The sequence below is a fragment of the Danio rerio genome, chromosome 14 (genome assembly GCF_052040795.2).
Source record: "Danio rerio strain M-AB ecotype USA chromosome 14, GRCz13ab, whole genome shotgun sequence".
NCBI lineage: Eukaryota > Metazoa > Chordata > Actinopteri > Cypriniformes > Danionidae > Danio > Danio rerio.
In genome coordinates this window covers 17,802,537-17,829,444 of record NC_141034.1, presented here as the reverse complement: position 1 = coordinate 17,829,444, position 26,908 = coordinate 17,802,537, and the positions used below count along the sequence as shown (strand labels likewise).

Here is a 26,908-nt window from a genome sequence, read left to right as displayed (position 1 = left end):
ATGGACCACCAACTTATCCAACATGCGTTTCACACAACTGATGCCCTTCCACCTGCAACCCATCTCTGGGAAACATCCATACACACGCATACACTAAGGGGAATTTAGCCAACCTAATTCACCTGTACCGCATGTCTTTGAACTGTGGGGGAAACAGTAGCACCCGGAGGAAGCCCATGCTAACGCAGGGAGAACATGCAAACTCCACACAGAAATGCCAACTGACTCAGCCGAGACTTGAACCAGCTACCTTTTTGATGTGATGAAGATGCCACTGTGTCTCCTGTGTAGAAATGGCAAAGACAAAATTAAAAATGACTGCAAGTAAATGGGGCCATATTTCACTCTGTATCAGTGAATGTTATATGAACTGATGTCAGCTATAAAGTAGAATGAGATCTCACGCACGCCTAAGTGCATGCAAGACCCCCATTTTACATCCCCTCGTGCACGAGAAGGTCAACAAACAACATTCAATTGGGTGCTTTAGCCCAAAAATACCCTTCAATGTCTGTTTCCCATGGAGTGTGGTATGGCCCACTTCCCGCAGGGCCTCAGTGTGTGTTTTGGTGACAGCTCTCAGGGTGTTGTTAACCTTGTGCAGGAGAGGTGACACCAGACCCCCACAGGCCAGTTTGGAGTTGCTTTAAAGAGTATTAAAATAGCAGTCAAAGGACAGGACAGCTGTGTTATCTAGGGCTTCTAAGTTAAATATTGTACATCTGTAACTAATAACATCAGCGGGATGTGAATGCCCTTGTTTAAACAACATTAGACTTTGATAAGCTAATAGCCTTACTGTTAGACGTTAATGCATCTTATGACACATATAAATTCAAAGGCTCTTTGAATTTTGAGTGCCACTGTGTTTCCTGCATCTGAGAACACACTGCTTTAAGTAAGCAAGCATGGACAGATGGTAGTTTTAAACTAGGGATGTCCTGATCAGGTTTTTTTGCCCTTGAGTCTGAATCATTTGATTTTGAGTATCTTCAGATACTGAAACCCGATCCGATATACATAATACATAAAAAAGAGCTAAGAAGCAGATCCAGGATGTTCCTTTTTTATTTAATTCACCATTTTTAACATTTAACAATTCTGTGAAAAACCAGAGCAATTCTTTATATCTCCAGACTGCAGACATTCTCGCGTATTTCGACTTCAAGCTGCTTCCGTGTTATACTTTGCCGGTCGGTGGCATTTAACCAATAGCATCTCAGCAACAAAGTGATGTCATGCCGCAATTTTGGGCTGTTTCTGTGTGAAGTCAAGAAAGAGGTCTAACTCTGTGCCACGGCATAAATTTAGATGTGTTAAAAAATTATAATAATATGTTTTCCTTGGATCAGGGGTCTGATCCTTGGCACTTGAGGTTTGACCTCTAATTTGTTTGTCAACAAATGCACATGGACATAACCATTGTAATATTGAAAGTAGTATATTTATGACTGAATTCCACTCACCCAACATTAAAGAAAACAATGAAAGAATTTGCAAGGGTGTACAGCACAAGTGAGCTGAAAAAAAAAAAAAAACTTTATGGCCGCTGTTTCAATGATCTTGGTGCAAAGTCTAAAGCACATGGCGCAAAAAAGCATCAAGGGCATCTGAATCCACTTATGCTATCTTAAGGATGGAAAAATATGGTCTGTGTCCTTGCGCATGGTCTGACAGGGTTGTGCTTATACTCTTATTGAGTTAAAGTTGTGCTTTGAGCATAACATGCATTAAACCAATCAGTCATTCTCTTTAATAGTAATATCGTTACACCATGGTGGATTTGTTATATAAGTGGCAGACTTTGTTTTAAAAAAAACGAGAAAATCATTAGCAAGAAAACAGTTAAACAGATTTGCGAGATTAAAGAATGAGCCTCCTACATTCATCCTCTTTAGTTTCTCTTTACTGTTTACTCTCTTGGATAATGAAACATTGTTGTACGCACGGTGAGGCGGTGGCGCAGTAGGTAGTGCTGTCACCTCACAGCAAGAAAGTCGCTGGTTTAAACCTCGGCTGGGTCAGTTGCCATATCTGTGTGAAGTTTGCATGTTCTCCCTGCGTTTGCATGGGTTTCCTCCGGGTTTTCTCCGGGTGCTCCGGTTTCCCCTACAAGTCCAAAGACATGCATACAGGTAAATTGGCTAAGCTATTGGCTAAATTGTCCATAATGTATCTATATGAATGAGTGTGTGTGGTTGTTTCCCAGAGATGGGTTCCCAGTGATGGGATGCAGCTGGAAAGGCATCCGGTGCGTAAAACATATGCTGGATAAGTTGGCGGTTCATTCCACTGTGGCGACCCCAGATTAATAAAGGGACTAGGAAAATGTAATTAGAAATGAAAATTTGCCAGCAAAAGTATAAATGAACAATAATAACGAGGTGTGGTAAAAACTTTTATTATATCCAAACACACGTCCTATTTTTATGCCCCATATGGTTTAATCATTGAATTTTTTTCATATGTAAAGATATTTGTGTATTGCTGTAGATCCTGTGTGTATTAAGCAATATCTAAGCATTTGGACTTAGATCTGCTTTTAGTTGCTCAATGGTGCTGTCTATTTCAGTTTTTCAAAATAGCAATGCACCAACAATTCACACCTTCTTTCTAGACTGGCACACCCATGAGTCCAAAAAGTGGTGCAAATGGATTTGCTATGTAAACAATGTGGTGCAAAATGTAAAATTTAGGGTTGCACTGGTCTGAAAATAGCAACAACTTGCGTTATACACATCTTGCACCTTATTGCGCTGGATTTATGATATGGCCAAGTTATAGACACAGTATGTTTCATTTTTTCATTAAATGTCTAAAGCACACTAAAACAGGTTAATATATTTGCTGACTTACATGCATAGATTATGCTAAATTTTTTAAAGAGTGTTCAAAAGAGTGTCACCATGCTAAGGATCTTGTACACCCTCTCGACTTTTTGATTGGTTTTATAGAAAACACCAAAGACACTCCAATATGTTGAGTGTTTTTTATACTGCGCAGAGCAGTATTATAACAACATAGGCCCTAACATGCATTGAACATGATCAAACAGTTTTGCTGCTTTTTCCCCATGTGACCACTACTGGAAAAAGAACTCTTAAGAGGTTGAATATACAGCCAAATAAGACGTCAGCTGCTTTCTTGCAATATCACACTAGAAATTACACTACAAATTCTGTTGGACGACACAGAAAAGGGGCTGGATAAAACAGGATGAATCGACACTGATAAAATGAATGCTCACTCATGTTTTGATCCTCTATTAGTTTATTGAAGTATTTATCATAATTTATTTTCTAAAGGAAATCTGCTTAGATCTTTATAAACTTTTTAAAGTGCTTTTTGTGATAGATAATGTTGCTGACAGAGTAACTAGGGTCCCTAAAACCTGCAGTACCATTAAAAGATTAAATTCACCTCTCATTAATCTAAAATTCACATGGCTCCCATTACATCTTACGATGTGTAAGCCCTATTTAGAGCACATGGCTACATTCCATTGGTTTTCAATAGCGGAATTCTCTGGAATAACAGTGTTGTGCTAAATCAGTATGAGGGGGAATTACCAGCTCTTTGTCATCAACAGGAACTGGGCATTTTCTTGAACCCCTTGAGATGCTAAAATGACATACTTCTGGAACATTCTAAATATGTACATTTCATACAGAAATTAGGAACAATTTGTGATCTGTTTCACAACGAGGGGGTCTTGTTATTTATTCTGATTCTCACCCTTTAACCAACCTTTAAAGTCACCCTTTGACCTCATAATATGAAATGCCATCGTTTAGTCTTGTTGTTACTGGTGTCCATGTCTTTCTGAAAAAGCAAGTGTAAACATCCAAGGACATAGACTGTGCTGTGAAAACGCTTTCTTGTATTTAATGCTTTTGCCTCATAGGAATTTGATTCACGAGACTTTTATTAATTCTCTGTAAAAAGTCACTGCAATGAAACATTTGTGTCTGGGATCCATATGCGCATGCTAACTACTGCATGCTGATCACTTGTACTCACAACATTTTAAAGTCACTGATAGTCTCTCATGTAGCTTCCCATTAAAAGCAACAGGGACCTTGCAATTTTGTCATTTTACCACAAATACCCCATAAGCATTGTAAAATCACTGTAGCGCCTGACCTTAGACTCAAGAATAAAAGACTGTATAAATTCCTACATTAGCTATTGAAGTTCAGTCATTTTGTTGTTAGTATTTCGGGTTGCCAGGCAATAGTGAAATTTATAACTGAATAAAGTGAATTGATGTGTCATCATCACAGATGCATTTGTGTGTGGTCCTAGTATTCAGTGTTTGGGGGGACCAGATGTCCCTTTACTGACATTTTTTCAGATTGTTGGGACAGTTTTGTTGTCAGTCCTCTTATGGAAAAAGGCCTATACCGTGGATCCAGAAAGTATTCATAGTGCTTCACTTTTTCCACATTTTTTATGTTACAGCTTTATTCCAAAATGGATTACATTCATTTATTTGCTCAAAATTCTACACACAATACCCCATAATGACAATGTGAAAAAAATATTTTTGGAAATTTATTAAAAATAAAAAACCTAAAAGATCACATGTACATAAGTATTCACAGCCCGTGCCGTGAAGCTCTTAATTGGACTCAGATTTATTGGACTCAGATATATTGGACTCAGATATATTCTGTTTCCACTGATCATTCTTGAGATGTTTCAGCAGCTTAATTGGAGTTTACCCTTGATAAATTCAGTTGATTGGACATGATTTGAAAAGACATACACCTGTCTATATAAGGTCCCAAGATTGAAAGAGCATGTCAAAGCACAAACCATCCATGAAGACAAAGGAATTGTCTGTAGACCTCTAAGACAGGATTATCTCGAGGCACAAAACTGGGGAAGGTTACAGAACATTTTCTGCTGCTCTGAAAGCTCCAATGAGCACAGTGGAATCCATCATTCATAAGTGGAAGATGTTTGAAACCACCAGGACTCTTCCTAGAGCTGGCCGGCCATCTAAGCTGAGTAATCAGGGCAGAAGGGCCTTAGTCAGTGAGGTATCAATTACCCAATGGTCACTCTGTCTGAGCTCCAGCACTCTTCTGTGGAGAGAGGAGAACCTTACAGAAGGACTACCATCTGTGCAGCAATCCACCAATCAGGCCTGTATGGTAGAGTGGCCACACGGAAGCCACTTCCCGCCTGGAATTTGCATCTGAAGGACTCTCAGACCATTAGAAACAAAATTCTCTGATGAGACTAAAATTAAACTTTTTGGAGTGAATGCCAGACGTTACGTTTGGAGAAAACCAGGCACAGCTTATCACCAGGCTATCAGCATCATGCTGTGGGGATGTTTTTTAGCAGCAGGAACTTGAAGACAGGATAGATGGAAAGACGAATGCAGCAATGTACTGAGACATCCTGAATGAAAACCTGCTTCAGAGTGCTCTTGACCTCAGACTGTGGCGATGGTTCATCTTCCAGCAGGACAATGACCCAAACCACACTGCCAAAATATCAATGTAGTGGCTTTACAACAACTCAGTAAATGTCCTTGAGTGGCCCAGCCAGAGCCCATGCCTAAATTCCATTTTTCTCTGTTTTTCTCTGGAGAGATCTGAAAATGGGTGTACACCGTTGCTTCCCATCCAACCGTTTTAGAGCTTGAGAGGTACTGCAAAGAGGAATGGGCAAACATTCTCAAAGACAGGTGTGTCAAGCTTGTTGCATCATATCCAAAAAGACTTGATGCTGTTATTGCTGCCAAGGGTGCATCAACAAAAGTATTAAGCAAAGTCTGTGAATATTTATGTACATGAGAGTTTGCAGGTTTTTTTTATATAAATTTGCAACGATTAAATTTTTTTTTTTTCACATTGCCAGTATGGGTTACTGTATAGTATCCGGAAGTATCTGGGTACTTCCATATATTGCAATAAAATATATTGTTGGAATTTTAAAAATGCATAAAGGATTGTATTTAGGGGTCTGGTTAGAGTTAGAAAAGAGAATAGGTAAATGTTTTCTAAAAATGGGGATTGTACTTCCTGTTTGGGGAACACCTATTTAAAATGACTGAAACGGGTAATAAGAATGTGCTACAAGTAATCTATATCCCTAGTGAAGGTGTAATGCCAGCATGTGCTTGTTAATGCCTTTTTGTCTGTCACAAATAATATTGGTAGTATCATAATGATATCTGTGACTGGAACTCTGTTCTGCTCCTCCAGATTATTTTATTAATACAAACTTTTAACATGTCTATAATAGCTGGTTTATTCAGCTGTAATGACCCCTGATAAAGACGTGAATAAGCTGAAGGAGTGTGAGCATCCAGGTGCCCATAATATTGCTGCAGAAAGCTATTTAAGATATGACATTTACTGCAAGTGTAGTTTTTAGATTTTTTTTATTATTATTATTTTATTATAATTTATTATACTAATATAATTTACTATAATATTATTTTATTTATTGTTTTATTGTTTACGTATTTAACAAAAACAAAAATTGCAACTGAAATTTGGACAAATCATTAGTTGGTACTAAAAAAAGGTTGATGCAGTTTGGACAGGATATCAATTGTGCCTGTAGAAAGCCTATGGTGTGTGTATTAATTTTGTCTGTTTTCTTCGACTTAAAAGTGGCTTATCTCATAAGACTTTATCTGAACTTAGATTTATAATTGCCCCCTTGGTTATGTAATAGCTTCACCATCAACAGGTCAGTTGGTCTGAATGGAAGAAGACCTGTCTTGGGAAAAAAAAAAAAATTTGGTCAGTCATTAAAATATTCCTTTGGTATTTGACCCCTGCTGACCTCAGGGCTTTGTTAGGCAAGTTGACCTCTTGTCAAGGTTAGCACTGGTCATTTGTCTGTTTAGAGAACACCTCCTACTGTTCGGCAAATAGACCTCTGATACTCTAGAAGCACTAACCTGAAATGTTAGACTCAAAGACTAAAAGTTTTAATATGTTTGGATATGTAATGCAGGTTACCAGTGGATATATCTATAGGATGTATCTATTACATCGAAGGTAATTTGAGGTAAGAATGTCAGTTATTTATCTTTCTCAGTGTGTTCTTACACTGGTGCACTGCATTGTTTCAGTTTACATCTCAAAATATTTAAAAATGTACTGCTAATATGCTAATATCTGTTGGTTTTTATAGGAGTTTATTAACTTATCCTCATAATCAATTAATTGAAACTTTTGATCAGTTTTTTTTATTAGCAATGGATTACTTTACTTTATGGAGACCTTAGTCATCAGTTTTTTTGTTTGGAAAAGAAAAGACTGAGATGATGTTGTAATTGAACCATAGGATATGGTAGTGTGGTTGGTACCCACAGAGAGCAAAAACTAAATTGGCCCTGTCATATAGCATCAGCACTGATAGCAGCTTGAGATTTGATGTTTTTTTTTTTTTGAAGGACCTATTTGCAGAGACTGTTTCTCTAGAAGAGATTTGAGATATTGGTCCACAGTCGTGTTACAGCTTTAGCAGACTAACCATTAAAACCTTTATGCCAGCATTTGGAAATCCTATTGGTAACACTTTACTTGGAGTGTTCATAAGACTGTCGTGGAACCTTTAGAATCATGACATGACATGTGAATTGGACTTTATGCATGCTTATGACAACTGTTATAAGTATCATTTACTCAGGTATGTCATTTTAAATGTTAATTTTACACTTTACATAAACAAATACACCACAACCAGTCTTCATCTGTCATGAAAACCTGACATTACAAAGACAACATAACTTGTCATAAATCTGTAATAAACATGATTGATATGAGGCATTTTAATTGTGTCATGAATATTTTTCTGATCATATTATCAGTGGAACAAACTGTATTGGTTATTAAAAGTGTCATTACTCTCTTAAATAATTTTAACAGCATCATTGATATTTAAAAAAATTAAAATTATATCTATATATATATATTTTTAATGACGTTCATGGCAATCATGTTTATGACAGATTTCTGATAATTATGTTGTCTTGGTAATGTCAAGTTGTCATGATAAAGACAAAACCAGGTTGTGATATGTCATAAAACTTATTAAAATGTCATAACTTATTAAAAGATACTTATTAAAGTTGATATAAGCATGCCTAAAATTGTTTCTATGATTTTCAATGACAAGAATAGGGTATACATTAAGAAAGCAACCATTGGATTTGTTAATTATAGTAAATTGAAATGTTCTAATGGCAAATTTATCTAATAAACAATCTTTAAAAAGACCGCATGTAAAAACAACTGCACACGGGTTAGCAGCCATTATGTAAAAAATTGACCTCAGAATGTCCTGATTTACTATTCGTAATCAATTATTCCACAGAAATCATTTAATGAAGAGCCCATGGGAGGGGTTTTTGAAGTGGAGTTTAATCCATGTCTGTAAGTTTTTTGTGCCTGTGTACTTATAACTTTGATAAACTTTAATCAATTATACATTTTCATAATCTTTTCCTTTCGGGAGAACACATCAAAGTCTGGCAAATCAAAGCAAACGTCTTAAGATACACTTTGTGTGAAGACAAAATTACATGAGATATTAAGTCTTGTTTTCTGAGAAACTTAACAAAATTAAGTGAATTTAATCTTAAAACAAGAAAAAGACATCTGTCAGTGAGGTATAAAAAGACTTTTCCGCTTTAATAAAGTTGTTTTTCCTGATCAAACTGAAAGATAAATGTTCTTTTTATTCATGTTTTATTTTAATTAATTTCACAGAAATCAAGACTTCACATCTCCTAAAATTTTGTTTCGCAAGTAAAAAAGTCTCTTGCCTTTATATTGTGATTCAGAAGGTATATTGCTTTGATGCTAATAAATGTATTAGAGTATTGAGTAAAGATCATCTTCCATTATAACTTTTTTAAAAAATTCCTACTTCCTATTTATTATGTTTTATTATATATTCCTATTTCCTAACTTTTTAAACATTTGCTAATTTATTACAACTTATTTTTAGATTAAGCATTGCTTAGCACTTCATTTAAACAACTTCTTTACAGCTCTAGCAGTGAGGGATTTTTCTTATTTTGTCCCTTTATGTTTTGTCCAATATAATAGTCAGTACTGTCATATCATAACAATCCACACAATAAAAGAAAGCTCATTTTTCAGCTTTATAAATGATATGTAAATCACATTTTCCAAAAATTTACCCTTTGATGCATGACTGGTTTGGTCTAGGGTCACATATGGTACAAAAAGGTACATGGCTCCACACATTTTTTTTATGGTGAAGGTACAACAGCTAATCACTGGGCTATACCCTTAAAAAGGACAACTTTGTCAACCCCTAAAAGGTGTATTTCAGTTCTTATGAGTAAACAAAATCCCTTTATGGTATACTACCATGAACTTTCATAGATAAATAAGATTCAGATATACCTACAGCTCTAAGTGATATTGATCTTCTGCTCATTTATTTCTGAGTGTACAGTAAAAGTTATTTCCATATAATGTTTGAGAGCAGAGTTATCTTAACCATAATGTACTTTTTAGTAAAATGAATAATGCGGAAAATGATGATGAGTGGTGACGCAGTGGTGCAGTAGGTAGTGCTGTCACCTCACAGCCGGAAGGTTGCTGGTTAGCCTCGGCTGGGTCAGTTGGCATTTCTGTGTGGAGTTTGCATGTTCTCCCCATTTTTACGCGTCTACTGTCCACTGCATAAAACATATGCTGGATAAGTTGGCAGTTCATTCTGCTGTAGCGAATAAAGGGACAACGCAGAAAAGAATATTAATGTTTGAATGAATTCTTGTATAATTATTGAAACTAAGTGATCACTTCTTGTTGAAAATATACAGCAACTGGCAACACTGGCAGTCTGGAGAGTCGTTTCTCTGCTACATGTGAGTTGGGCATGGCAACTTATTTACATTTCATTCTCTATATGGGATAAAAAATAATTTTCACGGTACACATTTTATTCTGCGGTAAAGGCATACTATCATATCGCCCAGTGCTAATACGCAGTGTGGTTTTTAATCATATTTTCAAGGGAACAATCCCTCATTTACACTTAAGTACAACCTATTTCTTATTTTTCATTTAATGTTTATTTTTATTAAAAACCTTTTTAAAAATCCACACATCAACATTTGCTTATGATCACTTGGGTTTCACATAAATGTCTCAAAATCGAAGATTTTACATGTTTCAGATGTTTTACCTATGTTCCACTATGTAAAGCTTTTTTTTTTTTTAATTTTTGAAAGAGGATATCATAAGTATTTATCTTTATAAAACATTAAAACCCCATAAAATTCCAAGTACGTAATTAAAAAACCTTAATAAAATGTTTTTCTCTAATACAGCTCCAGTTTCCAAAAAAAAGTAGAACATCATGGTTGACAACTGTGGCTATCTGGGGTAGCATTTCGTCGCTGCTTTGTTTACAATGCAAGATGGATCAGCGACAGGGGCTTTTACATTGCATGACTTTACAATAGGAAGAATTACTGTCAACTTCGTCCAAACTACGTCTCACAGCCAAAAACATGTAGTATATCTTTTGTTATTAACTACAGAATGAGAAAGAAGCCTTTAATGGGGTAGTTAATGTACATATTTGCTAATCTGGGTTTGAAGGGAATTAGCCATTTCTCCTCAACTTAAGTTGATAATAAATTAATTCTTTTTTAACTTTCTGTATGAAACGAGCACCTGAGTCCTGTCAAACTTCCACTAGTTTTTCCTCCATTTCGTGGTTCCAAATAAACCGAAAATGAGCGGTTTTAACTTCTCCCCCATCCTCGGGTCCTGCTGGCCTGCAGGTATACACACACACACACACACACACACAAGTGAATGCTGCTCTCTCATTGGCTGTAGGCGATCGCCAATGTTATTTTCAGTCAAAATCATTTCACACAGGCATGATTTGAATCGCCAACAGCTCCAGATATTTAGCACGCCAAATATCTCTCAGGCATCAGCGACTCATCTGCGATTCTTTCAGATCGCGTCTTTGATAGTTCATACTGTGTGATTGTCACTGTGTGATTGTCACTCACGTGCACGAGCACCAATGTGCCCGTGATTTCAGGCATTATCGGCGATTTCTTAAAACCTGTCAGCGAGCCAAAATCGGGGCAAAAATCACGCAGTCTGAACTGGGCATAAAGGGTTTTGGCTATTAAAGAAACAAATGAATCTATTGGTATTTTCTGCCTATTTTGTTTATATATGCAATATGTCAATATAGGAAAGCTATGCCTAAACTGATAATTCACCCAAAAATTAAATGAATTCTTTAATTCTTTCATCTTCGAAGCACAAATTAAAATAGTTTTGATGAAATCTAAATACTTTGACCCTCCATGAAAAGCAAAGATCATGCAACTAGTATAGCCAGGTACCAAGAACATCATCAAAACAGTTAATGTGTCATGAGTGGTTAAACTGTAATTTAATGAAGCTATGAGAACATTTACTAAAACTTACTCTAAAATAATGAATTTAATGAACAATTTCTTCTCTTCAGTGTCAGTTCTGGACATGCATTCACAGGAGCACAACAGAGATCACGCTGATGACTTACAATCTAGATATGCCCATTGTTTGATTTCAAAAAGAGGAAAAAGTACATTCTACATATACGCTGTCTTCATGAACATGTCTGAAGATTTTCACAGAGAGGATGACTTGCGTTCTTTTGCACAGTTTTACTTATGCAAACATCAGCAGTGCAACATGTAATGCTCTTGTGAACTTGTGCCTGAATTGATGCCGAATAGAATAATTATTCAAATTGAATATTAAGTTTTAATATTTGACCCATGAATGACCTATCTAAATGACAAACTATACACTATGCACTAAATTCAATCATGGATGAGTTTAGTATCATCCCAAATGGAGCACTAATGCTTTTTTACTAAATAGAAACTCAAACTGTTCCCAGCATTTAAAGCTTGCCAAAAGTAACTGAATAAATGACCAAATAATACCCACAACAGCATTCACCATTGAGTGGTGGAATAATAACTTATGTAAGGGAATTTGACTTGCACAGTAAATTAAGTAATTCAAAATTTATGCTCTATAGCTGGTTCAGTGCATGAAGTGTTCAATAATTCTGTTCATTAGATCATGCGGTAATCATCCAGGTATTACAAATTTTTGTTTTTAGAATTTTCAGTGTGAATGCATAGTTTTACTAGAAAATGGCATAGAATACTACATGAGTATATGATTTGGTATGCTCTAATATGGACTGTTTTGACAATGTTACTCTATGTATTTTTCTTAGCTTTGAGTGAGATATATTTGATGAAATCTGAGAGCTCTGACCATCCATAAACAGCAAGGGTCATAAAACATTCAATCCCAGAAAGGTACCAAGAACATCATCAAATCAGGCAATGTATCTGTCAAAGAATCTTTGAGAATACTTTTTACTATAAAAAATACCCCAAAATAGCATAGAATAGTGTATGAGTATATGATTTGGGATGCACAAAAATGGACTCTGACAATGTTCTTCTACTTTTCTTTTGGCTTTGCAGGGTTTAGCGCTAAGGATTGTTTCTACTGGATTGATCAGGCCAGTGGTTCAGATTTTTTTAGCTATAGCCATATATTTTAATATTTTAAATAATGTGTCGGAAGCCAAACATAGCTTCAGCATATTTTTTCTTTAAATACAACTGACAATTAAAAAATAACAATTGTGATGAAACTAAAAAAAAAAAAAGAAAAATAAAATATATAGCAAAAATGTACACTTAATGTCATTTTGACACCCACAGACACTGTCACCAAATATAAATCAGAGAGGTAAGACTTTCTCATAGCCCCATTTCAGTAGTCAGTTGTTTTGTAAAAGTCTATCTATTGAATTAATCAATCCATTACAAAAAAACGTTAGCTAGACTAATGTATTATAGGGTGAAATTATAGAGAGAAATAACAGATGAACCGATACTGCAGTCAGATCATGAAGTAGATCAATGTCTTTTGAGGTGTCAAGAAAGGAGCTAAACAATATGCCTAATACAAAATATTGTATGATTAAAATATGAAAAAGTTTTTACATAGTAATTTCTGTCAATTTTCATTTTACATAAACAGCACTTTGTAATGTTTCAGCATGCTTTCACTTTCGTATTTGACAAAAAAAAAAACAAAAAAAAAAAACGCACATTTGCTGGTTGGAATGACATCCTGTCCTACTCATAATTCTCTGTATATGGCTAATACATACCCATAATATATTGTGATAAAGCCTGGTTCTTAGTTTGTTGGATCATTTTGCTTCCTCATTACAATCGATCTACTCCAGAGTTTGTTTTTACATATGCCAAACGAAACATGCTAACTGGGCAAACTAGACCGGTTCCGAAACTAATGTCTAGGTGTGAAAAGCACCCATTTGCATGCAATTGACTAACAGTCACATCCAAATGAAACTTTAGTGACAAGACGATCCTGTCCCGAGCGTCTTGCACACTTGCCCCTGGCCATCGGGCAGTCCTTATTGTCGAGTCCAGCATTTAAAGTTTCATGATTGTCATGGATGTCTATGGGGTCAGAATGTTTACGTCTATAGGGTCAGAAAGCTCCTAGATTTCATATCATTAATACAACTCAATTTATTAGTTGCATACAGTATACTAAACCAAAATGTAGCATGCATGAAGAAAAATAAATAGAGCCAAGGTAAGTAAAGCCAGTATAGTTGCATGTATTTTCCGTACTTTAATGGCTGCAGTGTTTCACACATGCGTTTAATGAAAACGTTAAGTCTGCTTTGACGGCGGTTATGATTCATTTTGTCATTAGATCTGTGAGTTTGGCTTTGGACAAGATTTTACTGCTGCTCAGACAACCACATGCAGTCCTCCCAGTTGGCCATCTGCTTAGCGTTTCAGTGTCTTTGAAACTTGACGGGAATTAGAATACTGCTAATGTAACACTTCTCCATCCAATGACTAGTCACTCCACCGCATGGCAGCAATTTTGATGCCATAGTCCAAGTCTTACCACACAGTGTGACACCATCCTTTCTCAAAGCACATAACGCTTCTGCTCTGACAAAAGAGTTCTGTTCTGGGAATGGCTTTGGAATTCTAGCCATTTTCCTGCACATTTAAACGTATGCCTAGTTTAAATTGAGTCTCCAGCCAAATATCATCCTCCCTTTCTGGAATTGATGTTATTTCATGCATATTCTTTTTGTCGAGTCACATTGCACTGATTGCCATCCCTGACCATGCCGATGGCGGCCAACAGTACATAAAATTAGACTGACAGATTTGTGTTAGTCGTTCCCAGAGGAGAGGGGACACTGACAATAATGCTTAAAAAAGGTTTGTAGATTGAGGTGCAGTCAAGTCCAATAAGATCAAATTCTTTCCTTTTTTCTCCTGGTTCTGGAAATGTTGAAATCAATCTGGTATTGTTTTATTTTGCATGCTGTCTTTGTATAGTGAGATAAAATAAAGAAACGAGCTAGACTGTGGTCTCAGTCAACCTATCAAGTGTCGTAGTGATATTTGATCCTAAAAGAAGGAAGTCAGGAAGCCAGGTGCCTATGTTTGCTTTTTTTTCTTATTTTAACAAGACATTTCAACACATTTATACTCATTTTCATTTATCATAAAATGAAAATCTTTCTCATTCCGCAATGTAGTTATTATTATATATCATTATCATAACATACCTGTCAACATTGGGATGTGAAAAAAAGGGATAAGAAAATCAGAAATTCACCAATTTACTAAATATGTTCATGCTGTTCATTGTAAATAAACAGTTGAAACAGTCAGTGATTTGTTTATTGTTATTTAATAAATAATTAACTACAAATAATATAATCCTCATATTAAGGATACAATAAATAGGATACATTTGAAAAATCTGCAAATAAATTAGGACACAGTTTAGCCTATTCAAATTAACAGCTATTATAAAGAACGTGAATCAAGTAATCAAATCTCATCACACTTTTTTCCTCACTGTATAATTTAAACATTCTGATTAAAGAGAAGCGAATAAAACTCTCATTTTAATTTTTTACCCGATCACATTAAATAATAGAGGTGTGACTTTAAAAATGCACTCATCTGTAACAAAAGCTAACAAAAGTTTTTATGCTCATTTAAGACAGTTTTTTTTGTGTTTAAACAAAAATTCAAAGCGTTTTCATTCGTAAATAAAATGAGCACAGAACAGATTCACATTTAAGAGCAAGGGGCGTCCCCTGGTGGTTCCGCGATATGGGTTGCGTATAGGGAGAATCGGCTCTTTAATGTTTATTGCCACCCTTCATAGAAAGATTAAAAATACAGCAAAATACCTTTACGGGATGATAGTGGGATAGAATTGTTAAATATGGGAGAATCTGAGGGAAAACGGGTGGGTTGACAGGTAGTTCAGGTAGACAAGTTATATCCAGTACAATAATAAATTTAGTTATATGTACATTTACATAATATGGTTAATATAGTATTTTAAATAAGATAACAATAATTCTATATAAATTACAATTATAATTAAAAACAATATATATTTTAATGAAACTCCATAAGAAAGGAAGTCTTAGGCCCAATCCCAATTCTATTTTTGTACCGCTTCTATTTTTCTTTAAACTGAGTGTGAAGGGAAAGGGCTTCAAATTTTACACCTAAGAATTGTGACAGCACTATAGCACCTGCACAAGTCATCAGATATCATTGCGATCCCTTGCTTCATATGAGATCAGACAATGGCGACTGCTGTTTTCATTCCAGTTGTGTTATTTTTTGGTATTTATCTTCAGGAAATCACTAAATGCATACATTATGTTATTATAACAATATAATGCGGCAATAAGATTTTAAGTGTAGAGTACTGGGCATTTACGCAGTGGCCATATTCATCAATGCAAACACACAAAAAACAACATTAACATTATAGCAGACACTGTAAAAAGGTCATTCTCAGTCACTAGACTTTTCTGACGGGATTCAAGTGTCATTGAGTGTTAGAATGTTGTGGGACGACTATACAGGAGATATGATTATAGATTAAAGATTGCGAGATTTAGCTGTTTTTATTTTAGAGGTTTTCTTTAAAAGCATGACGGTAAAACATGAACGCAGTTATGAATGTATTAAAACACGTGCTTGTTTGTAGTAAAAATTCGTAATAATGACAAAAAATACAAATTTGTGGATCTCCTTACTTCCGGGTGCAACTATCCTTCCGTTGTGGCTGGTGTATTCTAGGAAATTTTATTCCTCTTTGTTTTTGAGTGTGGTCCTGAAAAATGTTCATTCTAAGGGCTGTCTACCCCTTCCCCTTAGCCCTACGCCTTCAAGCTAAAGAGAATGGAAACTCCCCTTCCTAAGGAGAAGGACTAAGCGGATGAATTGGGATTGGGCCTTAATGTCTTATAATATCCTAAATCTTTATCTTAATTCTTAATCCTGCTAGTTTAATTTTTATACAGTTAAAGACAAAATAGTTAACCCTCCTGTGAAAGTTTAACCCAAGTGATGTTTAACAGAGCAAGCTAATTTTTGTTTCCTAGAGTTTCTTAGTATATTTTTCCTTTTGGAGGTCTTTTTTTCTTTGGCTGGAATGAAACATAAAAAAAAACAGTGCTGTGGTCAATATTATCAGCCCACTTAATTTTTTCCCCTGACTGGGTACAGAACAAAATGATGTTCAACAAAAACTTGCCTAGTTCAGCTAATTAAACTAGTTAAACCTTTAAATTGAAGTTATCTTGCAAAATAACTAGTAAAATATAATGGACTGTCATCATGGAAAAGACTAAAGAAATAGGTTATTAGGAATTAATTATTAAAACTACTAACTTTAAACATATGTTGAAAACATTTTCTTTAATAAGCAGCACTTAGTATTTGAAAAAGAATTCAAATTACACAGGATATTACTGCTATTGATGGGTTATTAATGTTTGTTAATGTATTAATGTCTTGCACTCTTTACATTTTCATCATATTTAGTAGAATGTATTATATAATTCAACATAATAAAGTATTTGTTTTTTATTTCAAAAGGGATCTGATGATATGCATCTCATCACAAGATTTCAGTCTATGCCAAACAAAGAGCCTTTATTCGTTTATTCATGTGACATTTTGTTTACAGTTCAAACAGTCTCCACCTCAAGCATTCTTCTCGTGTAAACCACATTTATTGCCGCCTTTCCTTCTAGAGCCATGATAAACGTTTCAGAAGATTTTCATTGTGCACTGGCGCTGCTTTGGTGTTCATATCTCATAACAGGAAAGTCAGCACTTTTATCTGATACAAATGAATATATTCATATTTTGTTCTTCACTAAAAACCAAGATGGCTCTGATATTAAAGGGCATTTCAAGCTAGGCTACGCGTTGTTAAACGATTTTTCTGGGAAATAGCTGGCATTCCAAAACCAGACACGCATTAACAATCCCACTCAAGTTCTTTGACGTCCACAATTGCTCTTTTTGTCTAAAGTGCGCCAGCGTTCTCACCCCATCAACCAAAGCTAAAACATAAGGCATTTTGAAATCATTTCACATGCATGAATTTGGAGTGACCGTGGGCCTTGTTTCTGTCTGAACGGTCACTCTAGGTGACATGCTGTGCATAATGTGAATGTAACTCTTCCGAGAAGATCTGGGGCAGATTTAATAGCCGTTGGCCTACGGCCGGTAATCATGGGCTAGGTCTGTTTGGACAAGGCTCCTCAGAGACAGCTACAGCTCACAAGACAGGAAGCAGCTTGCATGGATCCCAAGCGGTCAAGGTTGTGAGGAGATGGGATGGGGGTTGGGATAGAGAGGGGATTTCCTCAGACGGCCAATAGTGTCTTTTTTTAAAAAACACCCACAATTATTCTGTAGACACAGAAGTATACATGTTTCTCATCTTGTTATTATATCATTGAAGTGCTTTGATATCTGTTGGCTTGTTTGTTAGCCCAAATGCAAAGTTCATTTTGCATTTAAATGTGTATTTATGTTGTGAGGCAAAAAAATGCATGACTTTTTTTTTCAAGGAATTGTAATTTACTAGGAAGTTTTTAAAATATGTACTTTTACTCCTACTTGAGTACATTTTTAGTGCAGTATCGGTACTTTTACTCCTCTACTTTTCTTCAACCTGCAGTCACTACTTAATTTTTTTGTCTATGGTGATTAGAAAATTTAGTCATGTGATTTCTGTCCAATCACATTGAAGGTAATTTGCATCATAATGAACTCAAGACATGAGCGTTTTATAATTGCAGTAAACTATTTAAAAGAATTAAAAGTGTCCAAAAAGATGTCCAAAATTTTTACACGCAATGACCCAGAGAGTGATGCATGCTACTGATAAGAGGATGACGGATGTTTACTGTATGATGACTAGAGATGCAGTGGTTACCCAAAATCAATATTAACTGCACTTTAATTTGTCATGGTTAATTAATCGTAAAGGCTTCTCAACACCCTGTTTCTGCACAGAACAAACTGCAATTAAACAAACTTATGTTAACTGTGCTCTAGTTTGACGTTCCGAGCCTATACATCGTGCACGCATACTGAATTAAAGGCTTATTTTAACTATGGCTGAGGCTATTTACTAAGGGCCTTTAACATATTCTGGGCTCTATTTTGAAGGTTCATGCGCAGAGCGCAAAACGCAGGGCACAAACGCTTTCCGGGCGTGTCAGAACGCATTTATGGTAATTTACGGACAGGAAAATTCGCTTTGCGCCAAAGCGCATGGTCTAAAAAGGTTGAGTTTATTTTCTTAATGAGTTATAGGTGTGTTTTGAGAATAAACCAATTAGAGTCTCATCTTCCATTCCCTTTAAGAGCCAGCTGCGTCGCGCCATAAGCGAATTCGCTATTTACAGGACGTGAAGTAAGTCTAAGTGGAAAAACTGAGCATTTCACTAGCAAACAGTTAACCGTTTTTTTTTAACAGAAAACACTTAAACAGAGAATCTACTGCATGAGAATAAGAGATAATGGATCACTTTCACTTTCGCTCTTGGATAGGGGAAACCTTTACGCACAGACATCAATTAGTCTATAAATAATTAATTGTGTTTGTTAAGCACAAATATTTGTTTCAAATTCTATTTATAAATTCAGTTCTAATTCCAACAAACGAATAAATTAACAATATTAACGAAGTGTGTTCAAAAACCTGAGTTATATCCTAAAACACATGCTGTGCCCCATATGGTCTAAAACCTGACAGGTGGGCAAATCTAAGTTTTAAAAAAAAAACAAATATAAATATGGATATAATAAATAATACTGCTAATAATAATAACATTATACAAAAGCAAATTGTTATGAACGAACTTAAAAAGTCTCCCGAGATGAAGAAGGCATAAAAGCAGTGATTTTTCATATTTATGTAGGCTAGAAAATAATATGTTTTGTAATATTTTAATCCTTTATATTTATATCCTATATCTATTCTTATTATATCCTCTATATATCCTTAATATTTACATTTTTTTCATATGTAAAGATATTTGCCTATTGCTCTCTTGTGCGTATTAAGCAGTGTGCAAGCGAGGCGTAACTCTGCGCCGGAGTTTAGATCGGGTTTGTTTTGGTCTAATGAAAAATCTATTTTAGTTTCTCAAAATAGCGACGCGCCAGCAGTGCATCTCAGAACGCCTTCCTTTTTAGACCAGAACGCCTATGGACGCACATATGAGCGCTAATGCATTTGCTATTTAAACAGCGTAGCGCAACGCCTCAAAACGACTCTTGCGCCAAGCTGAAACTATACCAAACAAGTATTGCGCCGCGCCTTGCGCCGCGCCTTGCGCCACATTGCGCCGGGTGTATCATAGGGCCCTCTGTGTTTTGCGTGCGCAAGTTTTTTTATTTTCAATGGAGGGGCATAGCTTGCGTGCACATATTAGTTGTGGCATGCGCGATTTAGCGAATATACAGCTTAGATTTACATTAGACAAACATAGTTTTTTATTTATTCTTGTTTTTATGTATTTATTTATTCATTTGTTTTCAGTGTAAAATTATTACTTATTAAACGCCAAAAACTTTTTTTTCACTCATTTTAAGTAAATAGACTATTTCAAATTTTGTTTAAATGGACTATTATTTGTTTTTATAATTATTTCGTGCTGTATTATTTGGTTACTGAGACACAATAAATAACACTTTAAAATATGAGTTTTCACGTGATTTTTTAAACTAACAGTGTTTTGAAATTAATAAATGCATAATAATTGTGAAAACGTGATTATTCCTTAGACTATAATCGTTATAAACAACCAAAATCTATAATCGATGCATCCCTAATGATGACCGAAATGGCCTTAAACACACAGCAGGCATCAACATGACGTCAGATTGACTTTGTAGCCTAATGTCATGGGTACGCACTACGCAGCATTTTGTTTGGAAATGAAAATCAGGTTGACATCAAAACTAAACGTCAGGCTAACGTCAATGTCCAACGTCCAACCTAAAAGCAACCAAATATCAACGTCTAATGATAATACAGCTTGATGTTGTGTGGATGTTTCCACTATGACATCTTTCAGACGTTGAATTTTGGTTGCCATAACTGATAAATAAATGTCAGTATTTAATGTCAATATGACGTTGGTTTAAGATGTTGGTTCGACGTTGGATTTTGGTCACTTTCTAACACAACCTAAAACTGACCAAATATAAACATCACTTTACGTTGTTATTGGACATCAAAATAACCTTGTCCTTAGACGCTGACTAGACATTAAATTGCAGCTGATATCACAGAAAAAGTTTGGGCACCCCTAATCAAGACTTTTTCAGAGCGTATATACTGCATATTTACTAATTTTAAAGAATTAAGCTTTAATGAATCTACATATTTATTCTTTTTTTTTACGTTTGTAATCAAAGCATAATACCTTGATGCTTGGACATGCACAGGTAACATTTGACTCTTTTGAGTAAAATGTGGGCCTAAGTATTATGAAACTTGATTGTCATTTTGTTTGACATATTGATTTATTTTTGCTTTCTTTTATACCCACCCCTCTCTCTCTCTCTCTCTCTCTCTCTCTCTCTCTCTCGCATGAGCACATATCATACGCTGCATATTTATCAAAATCATAATAATTTGTGTTGTATGTGTATTTGTAAAACCATGATTAACTTTCGTAAAAGGTAGGCTTTTATAAAACGTATTTAGTGACAAATTACTTGCATGATAAACAACAAGCAAATTTATTTTTCGTTTCATTATAAATATTGGTCACAAAACAATTGCGCCTTTGGCACTTGCGTCGCATTTCCCGTCATTAGCCTCGCTTAATTAGTAGGCTATATCAAGTTAAAAATAGTTCAACTCGAAAACCACCCGCACGCCCAGCTGTTTGAAACGCGTCCTAAACGCCCTGTTTAAACAGGAAGAATCAACATCGCGTTTGAACGCCGTTGCGTTGCGTCTTACCATTGTGTTTCTGCATCTCGCGTCACTGGCGTTGCGTCTTAAAACGCGTGATAAGTTAGAATAGCTTTTTGAGAGACCCGCGTTCTATTCCGTCACGAGTTTTATTTAACACTCTCCCATGATTAAGGACGTAGCGCGTTTGCAGTGCGGTCAGTTTTATTGATTTCAGCGGCAGCATTGTAGTTTGGTTGGTTGCGTCGCGTGCAGAGGCGTGGGGAGGGTTTGGCTGGCCAATGCGCTAATAGACGCCAATGTCTTGAAAAGCCGCTTCTGTGTGCATGATAGTATGAAGACGCCGAGACTATCAAACGCCTAGACATTTCACACAGCCGAGGGTGCGAAAATATTCCTTATATCTGATAATAAATGGACGCACCAGGAGCGGGAGCATTCCCGATCCACTTGTCACCGAGGGAGAGCAATTGTTGGAAATAATGGGGAATACAACACCCAAACCACTAATAGGTAGGAGATGGCTTGGTTAATGTTGACTTGTAACAGCGGTTTGTGTGATTTACTGTGGACAGATATGCTAAATGTCTCGATTTCTGGTGCAAATAACACGCTTCTGAACTATATTTGGATGACAGCGCGCGCTGCGTAGGAGTGAGAAGATGACGGTGATGATCAAGTTATTAGGAGATCCTGCAAATGTGTCATTGCTCAAAGCTTGTTCATTAAGCACCACTCGAACCTTAACGTTGTATTATTATTTTTGTAGATATTGGAAACGAAAACCGACCACAGTTTCTCCAAGTATGTTGTCATAAATAAATATTCTGCTTATTCAGGTTTAGATTGTACTTATTTGACAGTACATGCGTTCAACAACTATTCTATCTTTCATATCATGGGCGACTTATTTGATGCTGAGGACAAACTGTAATTGTAAAGATAACCTTTCTCCATCTATGGGAAAAGCTTTGTGCTTTTCCTCTGCTGAATTCTGCATTTCTTTTACACACTCCAGCATCGACCAGATTGAATGTACACAGAGTTTGCCTCAAGCGTACCATATGGACACAGTTTCCATTTGAAGCCTTGATCAATCCTACTAAATCTTCGTAAGTTAAATAATTGCTTTTATGGGATCTAGAGACCTGAAGTGAACCTGAAGTGCATTTATTTCAAGTAAATGTATATGCATATGATGGAGAAACATCCAAAAGTCCAAAAGGATTTTTTTTATTTTGGTTTTTATGTTGGTTTTGACATAAACAAATACATATTTCTAATCTTTATCTCTTTAATTCAAAATAAACATTAGGGACTGATAATATGCTATTGCTTTGTACAGAAAGTCAGATTTTTATTTTCCATAAAAGCATCATCATGATATTCAATTCAAATATTTGCTCAGCTTCTGTTCATATAATATTTAATCGAAATGTTGCATCAAAAAGAGAGTTTTTCTTGTTTTCTAAGAGTTTTAAGCAATCCTGAAGAAAAGTAAGTGTCCTTAACCATGCATTGCTAGGTTTAATTACATATTTAATTGGCAAATTCTACACGGTCAGCAAAGCACGGCTAACGCATGTATATGCTCGCCATGTGCTTGTATCAAAAGGTTAAAAATGAGTCATGGATGTGTTTCAATGGCAGTGCTGGAGATCTACTGCTCGCTGACCCCAGCAGAATATCCTTTGTTTTCATATTCACAAGTAAAGCTCTATCTGGTATCCATTATTTCTCGTTGTGTGCTCAGTCCCCACCCTCTGGTAACCAGTTCTGTCTAGAGCAGTTGCTTCAACTTTGATACTACTGGAATGTTGAAGAACTTGTGCACCCCCACAGCACAATGTACTGTAAATGTAGACGTGTAGCTTGGATACATCTATTTAAAGGGGATGATGAGTGATTTATTTCTTGGCAAATGTGAACTTGTGTGTTAAATTTGAATAAACATGCTTGAATGTATGGGTTGGCATGCGGTACAAAGCTGATTTACAGCTCAACTCGTGAAACACACCATGATTGGGTGTGTGGGACACAATCCTGGATCAGGTCACAGTACTTTTTTGGAACGGTCTGGAAACACATGAGTGTGTTCATCATCTTGGTTTCCATCATTCTTTTTATTTAGCCAATTATTTGGAAGCTATTGCCCAACTGGCTGGATCACATGGGTATTGGTACATACATCTTGGTCAATGAAAGGCAGGAAATTCTAGAATTATTTGCCAGATACTTTACCCAGCATGGCTTTCTCACATGTAAGACCTGAAGCCTGCCAGAGTTTAGCACATTAAAAAAACAGTAATTGTCTGTATTCATACTTGATGACTCATTAATGTGTAAGGCTATAAAATATGTATTAAAATAAGCTATTGAAGGCAACATGCAAGAATTTTGTCAAAACACAATATATAAGGTATTTGAGTTCTAAATTTATACTAAATTTAAGCAAGATGTGACTAATATTAGTGTTCAGTCATTAGCCTTCATTCTGTTTTTTTTTCGTCTTTCTATTATTATTTTTTTGCTATGCTTAAGTTAGCTAATCAGTTTTAACATCAGCATGAACCAGAAGTTCATCTTTCACTCACAGCAAACTAATGGTTAAAAGGGCATGGCTAAACGTATTTTGTCAAAGCTGTCAGACTAATATCATCAGTGAAGGACTACTGTGGATTATTTGTCATGGATTAATTGTTCACTTTAAGACTTACTATCTGTGCTAGTTAAATAAACAGTGTAGATTTAGTTTTCATTTGGATTTTAAAATAAATTTAGGTCAGAACTGTGCTTTTGTAGCCTGCCAACACTTTGGCATATACATGGATTGGAGTGATATAAGTCCCAGCTCATGCTCGTTTCCTCACCCCATTCATTTTTGTTCTTTTGTGTTTGTTCCTACAGTATCAACATCAAAATCAAATGCAGAAATTCATTCATTCATTTTCTTTTCGACTGAGTCCTTTTATTAATCAGGGGTCGCCACAGCTCATCCAGCGCATGCTCTATGCAGCGGATGCCCTTCCAGTCGCAGCCCAAAGCTGGGAAACACCCATACACTCTTGCATTCACAAACATACACTATGGCCAATTTAGTTTATTAAATGAACATATACCACGTCTTTTTTTACTGTGGGGGAAACCTGAGAGAAACCCAGACAAACATGGGGAGAACATGCAAACTACACATAAAAATGCCAACTGACTCAGCTGGGGCTCGAACCAGCGACCTTCTTGCTGTGAGTCGATCGTGCTACCCACTGCACCACCGTGACACCCTCAAATGCAGAAATGTATCTACATATTTAACACATACAGTTAAAGTCATATGTAATACATGTGTGAGTTTAAATATACATTATTTATTCTTTCATTTTCTTTTAGGCTTAGCCCCTTTATTCATCAGGGGGTGCCACAGTGGAATGAACCACCAACTTATCCAGCATATGTTTTTACACAGCGGATGCCTTTCCAGCTGCAACCCAGTACTGGGAAACATCCATACACACTTATTCACACTCATACACTACGGCCAAATTAGTTTATTTAATTCACCTATACCACATGTCTTTGGACTGTGGGGTAAACTGGAGCACCCAGAGGAAATCCTTGTGTACACGAGGAGAACATGCAAACTCCACACAGAAATGCCAGCTGACACTACTCGAAAACTAAAGAATTTTTCCTACCATCTTCCCTTACATGTGATTGGTGTAATTCTGCTGAAGGCTCCCTGACCTACCCCTTTTGGACATGTCCACAACATTATGATTTCTGGTGTGACATATTTAAATGGTTTTCTGGTATGTATGGTTTTACCTTTACACCTGACCCAGAAATTGCCATATTTGGGTACTCTTGTTCTCTGCTGGATTATAATATGTCCATACAAAGCACCATAATTTGTGGAATGATTATTGCTAAGAGTGTCATTCTTAAACTGTGAAATATAAATTCTATTCCTCAATTTAAGACATTGGTTAATTATCTCACTCAAATATTTACTTGAAACGAGTCTGTTATGGAGTTATTTTCTTTTCGGCTTAGTCCCTTTATAAATCAGGGGTCACCACAGTGGAATAAACCGCAACCCAACACTCTTACTGTGAGGCGATCGTGCTTGCCACTGCGCCACCGTGTCGCCCCCTAATTGTTTTTTAACAATAACAAAAGTTTTAGCAAGATTGTCTTAGTATTATTCTTATTTCATGTATTTTTTTATTGTTGTTGTTTTGTTTGTTTGGTTACTATTGAAAAAACCAGCCAGCAGGGACTTGAACCTGTGCCCTTTTTGGTGTGAGGTGACAGTACTAACTACTGAGCCACCATGTCGCCCTACAAATATACTTTATTTATAATTAAATAAATACATATGTTTTATATCTATGTATAAATACATTTAGTGTATGAGAAACAAGGTATATTTTATATTGTTCCGTTACTTTCTCTGGATAAACGTGTCTCCACTTTATTTTTCACTCTCTCAAACTAGTAATTTCAGGCTTTGCACATTGAAAAATCAAAAATAAACGAAAAATTAAGTGTATTTTGAAAAAACAAAAAACAAAACTCTGTATCGTACACATACCATTCCCATTTAGAAAAACCGTTACTCATAGACAGTAAAACACCTACAATTTTTTCATGATTCAGTCACACAAAGGTCGTTATTAAAAGGCAGATTATTGATCAAAAATATTTTCATACAGTTCTTTTTACCAATTAAATAATAATGAAATATTTTTGGGCTATAAGGATGCATCAGCATTGATATATTGTACAGCTTGTATGATAACTCAACTTTTTTTTTTATCCGTGCTATATATTAATCAATATATATGCCACTAATAAATCTTTGTTTATTTTTGGTAATAATTAATTTCCGATTTTGCCTTAAAACTCACAAACAAACACATAGGGCAGATTAATGATTTTATTTCAAAACCCTAAATGCAGAAATCAAGAAAACATCTACAGTAGATCTTTCTGTTATTACTATTCCCAGTATCGTTTACAAATCACAATTCTGATATTTTTAAAACCCCTACAGCACTGAGATGTTATTTTGCTTTCGGCAAACACTTCTAAAGCACATGTCTGCTGCGTGTGATGCATCACACCACAGGAAAGTCACCAGTCAAAACAGATATTCTTATCAGTATATCATACATCCCTATTTTTATCATACATTCAGCTCCATACTGTATGTACATTCTTTTTAATACAATCTGGCTCAGTAACCCACCTGGTATAAGACTGTACTTTCAATGCAAAGCCTTGAGGTACTGTATGTGTCTATTTTAAGAGTCATTGAAAAGAACTGAATGACTTTGTAGAAACAAGCTTATTCTGTAAATATGTTTTTAGATTTGAGATTTGAGATTTACAAAAAGGCCAGGTGATATCACAAGTCCATGTGCCAGAGTGCTGTCAGGCCACAAGAGCACGGTTCTGACTTATTTTAAAGGGCTCCAGTTTTGGCCTTTTACAAGAGATGAGATAAGTCTCATCGT

The 26,908-nt window shown here is 35.7% G+C and overlaps 2 protein-coding genes across 3 annotated transcripts in view; one reads left to right on the top strand and one right to left on the bottom strand.

The window, feature by feature from the left end:
* Positions 1–26,908, bottom strand: part of immt (inner membrane protein, mitochondrial (mitofilin)) — a 905,839-nt gene that overhangs the window by 418,154 nt on the left and 460,777 nt on the right. The window lies entirely within an intron of this gene.
* Positions 1–26,908, top strand: part of neurl1b (neuralized E3 ubiquitin protein ligase 1B) — a 79,852-nt gene that overhangs the window by 18,832 nt on the left and 34,112 nt on the right. The window contains exon 1 of one of the 2 annotated variants that reach the window (XM_087280504.1): positions 21,691–21,905. Coding sequence (XP_087136630.1) covers positions 21,875–21,905 — 31 coding nt within the window. The 5' untranslated portion in view covers positions 21,691–21,874. 2 annotated transcript variants of the gene reach the window in all.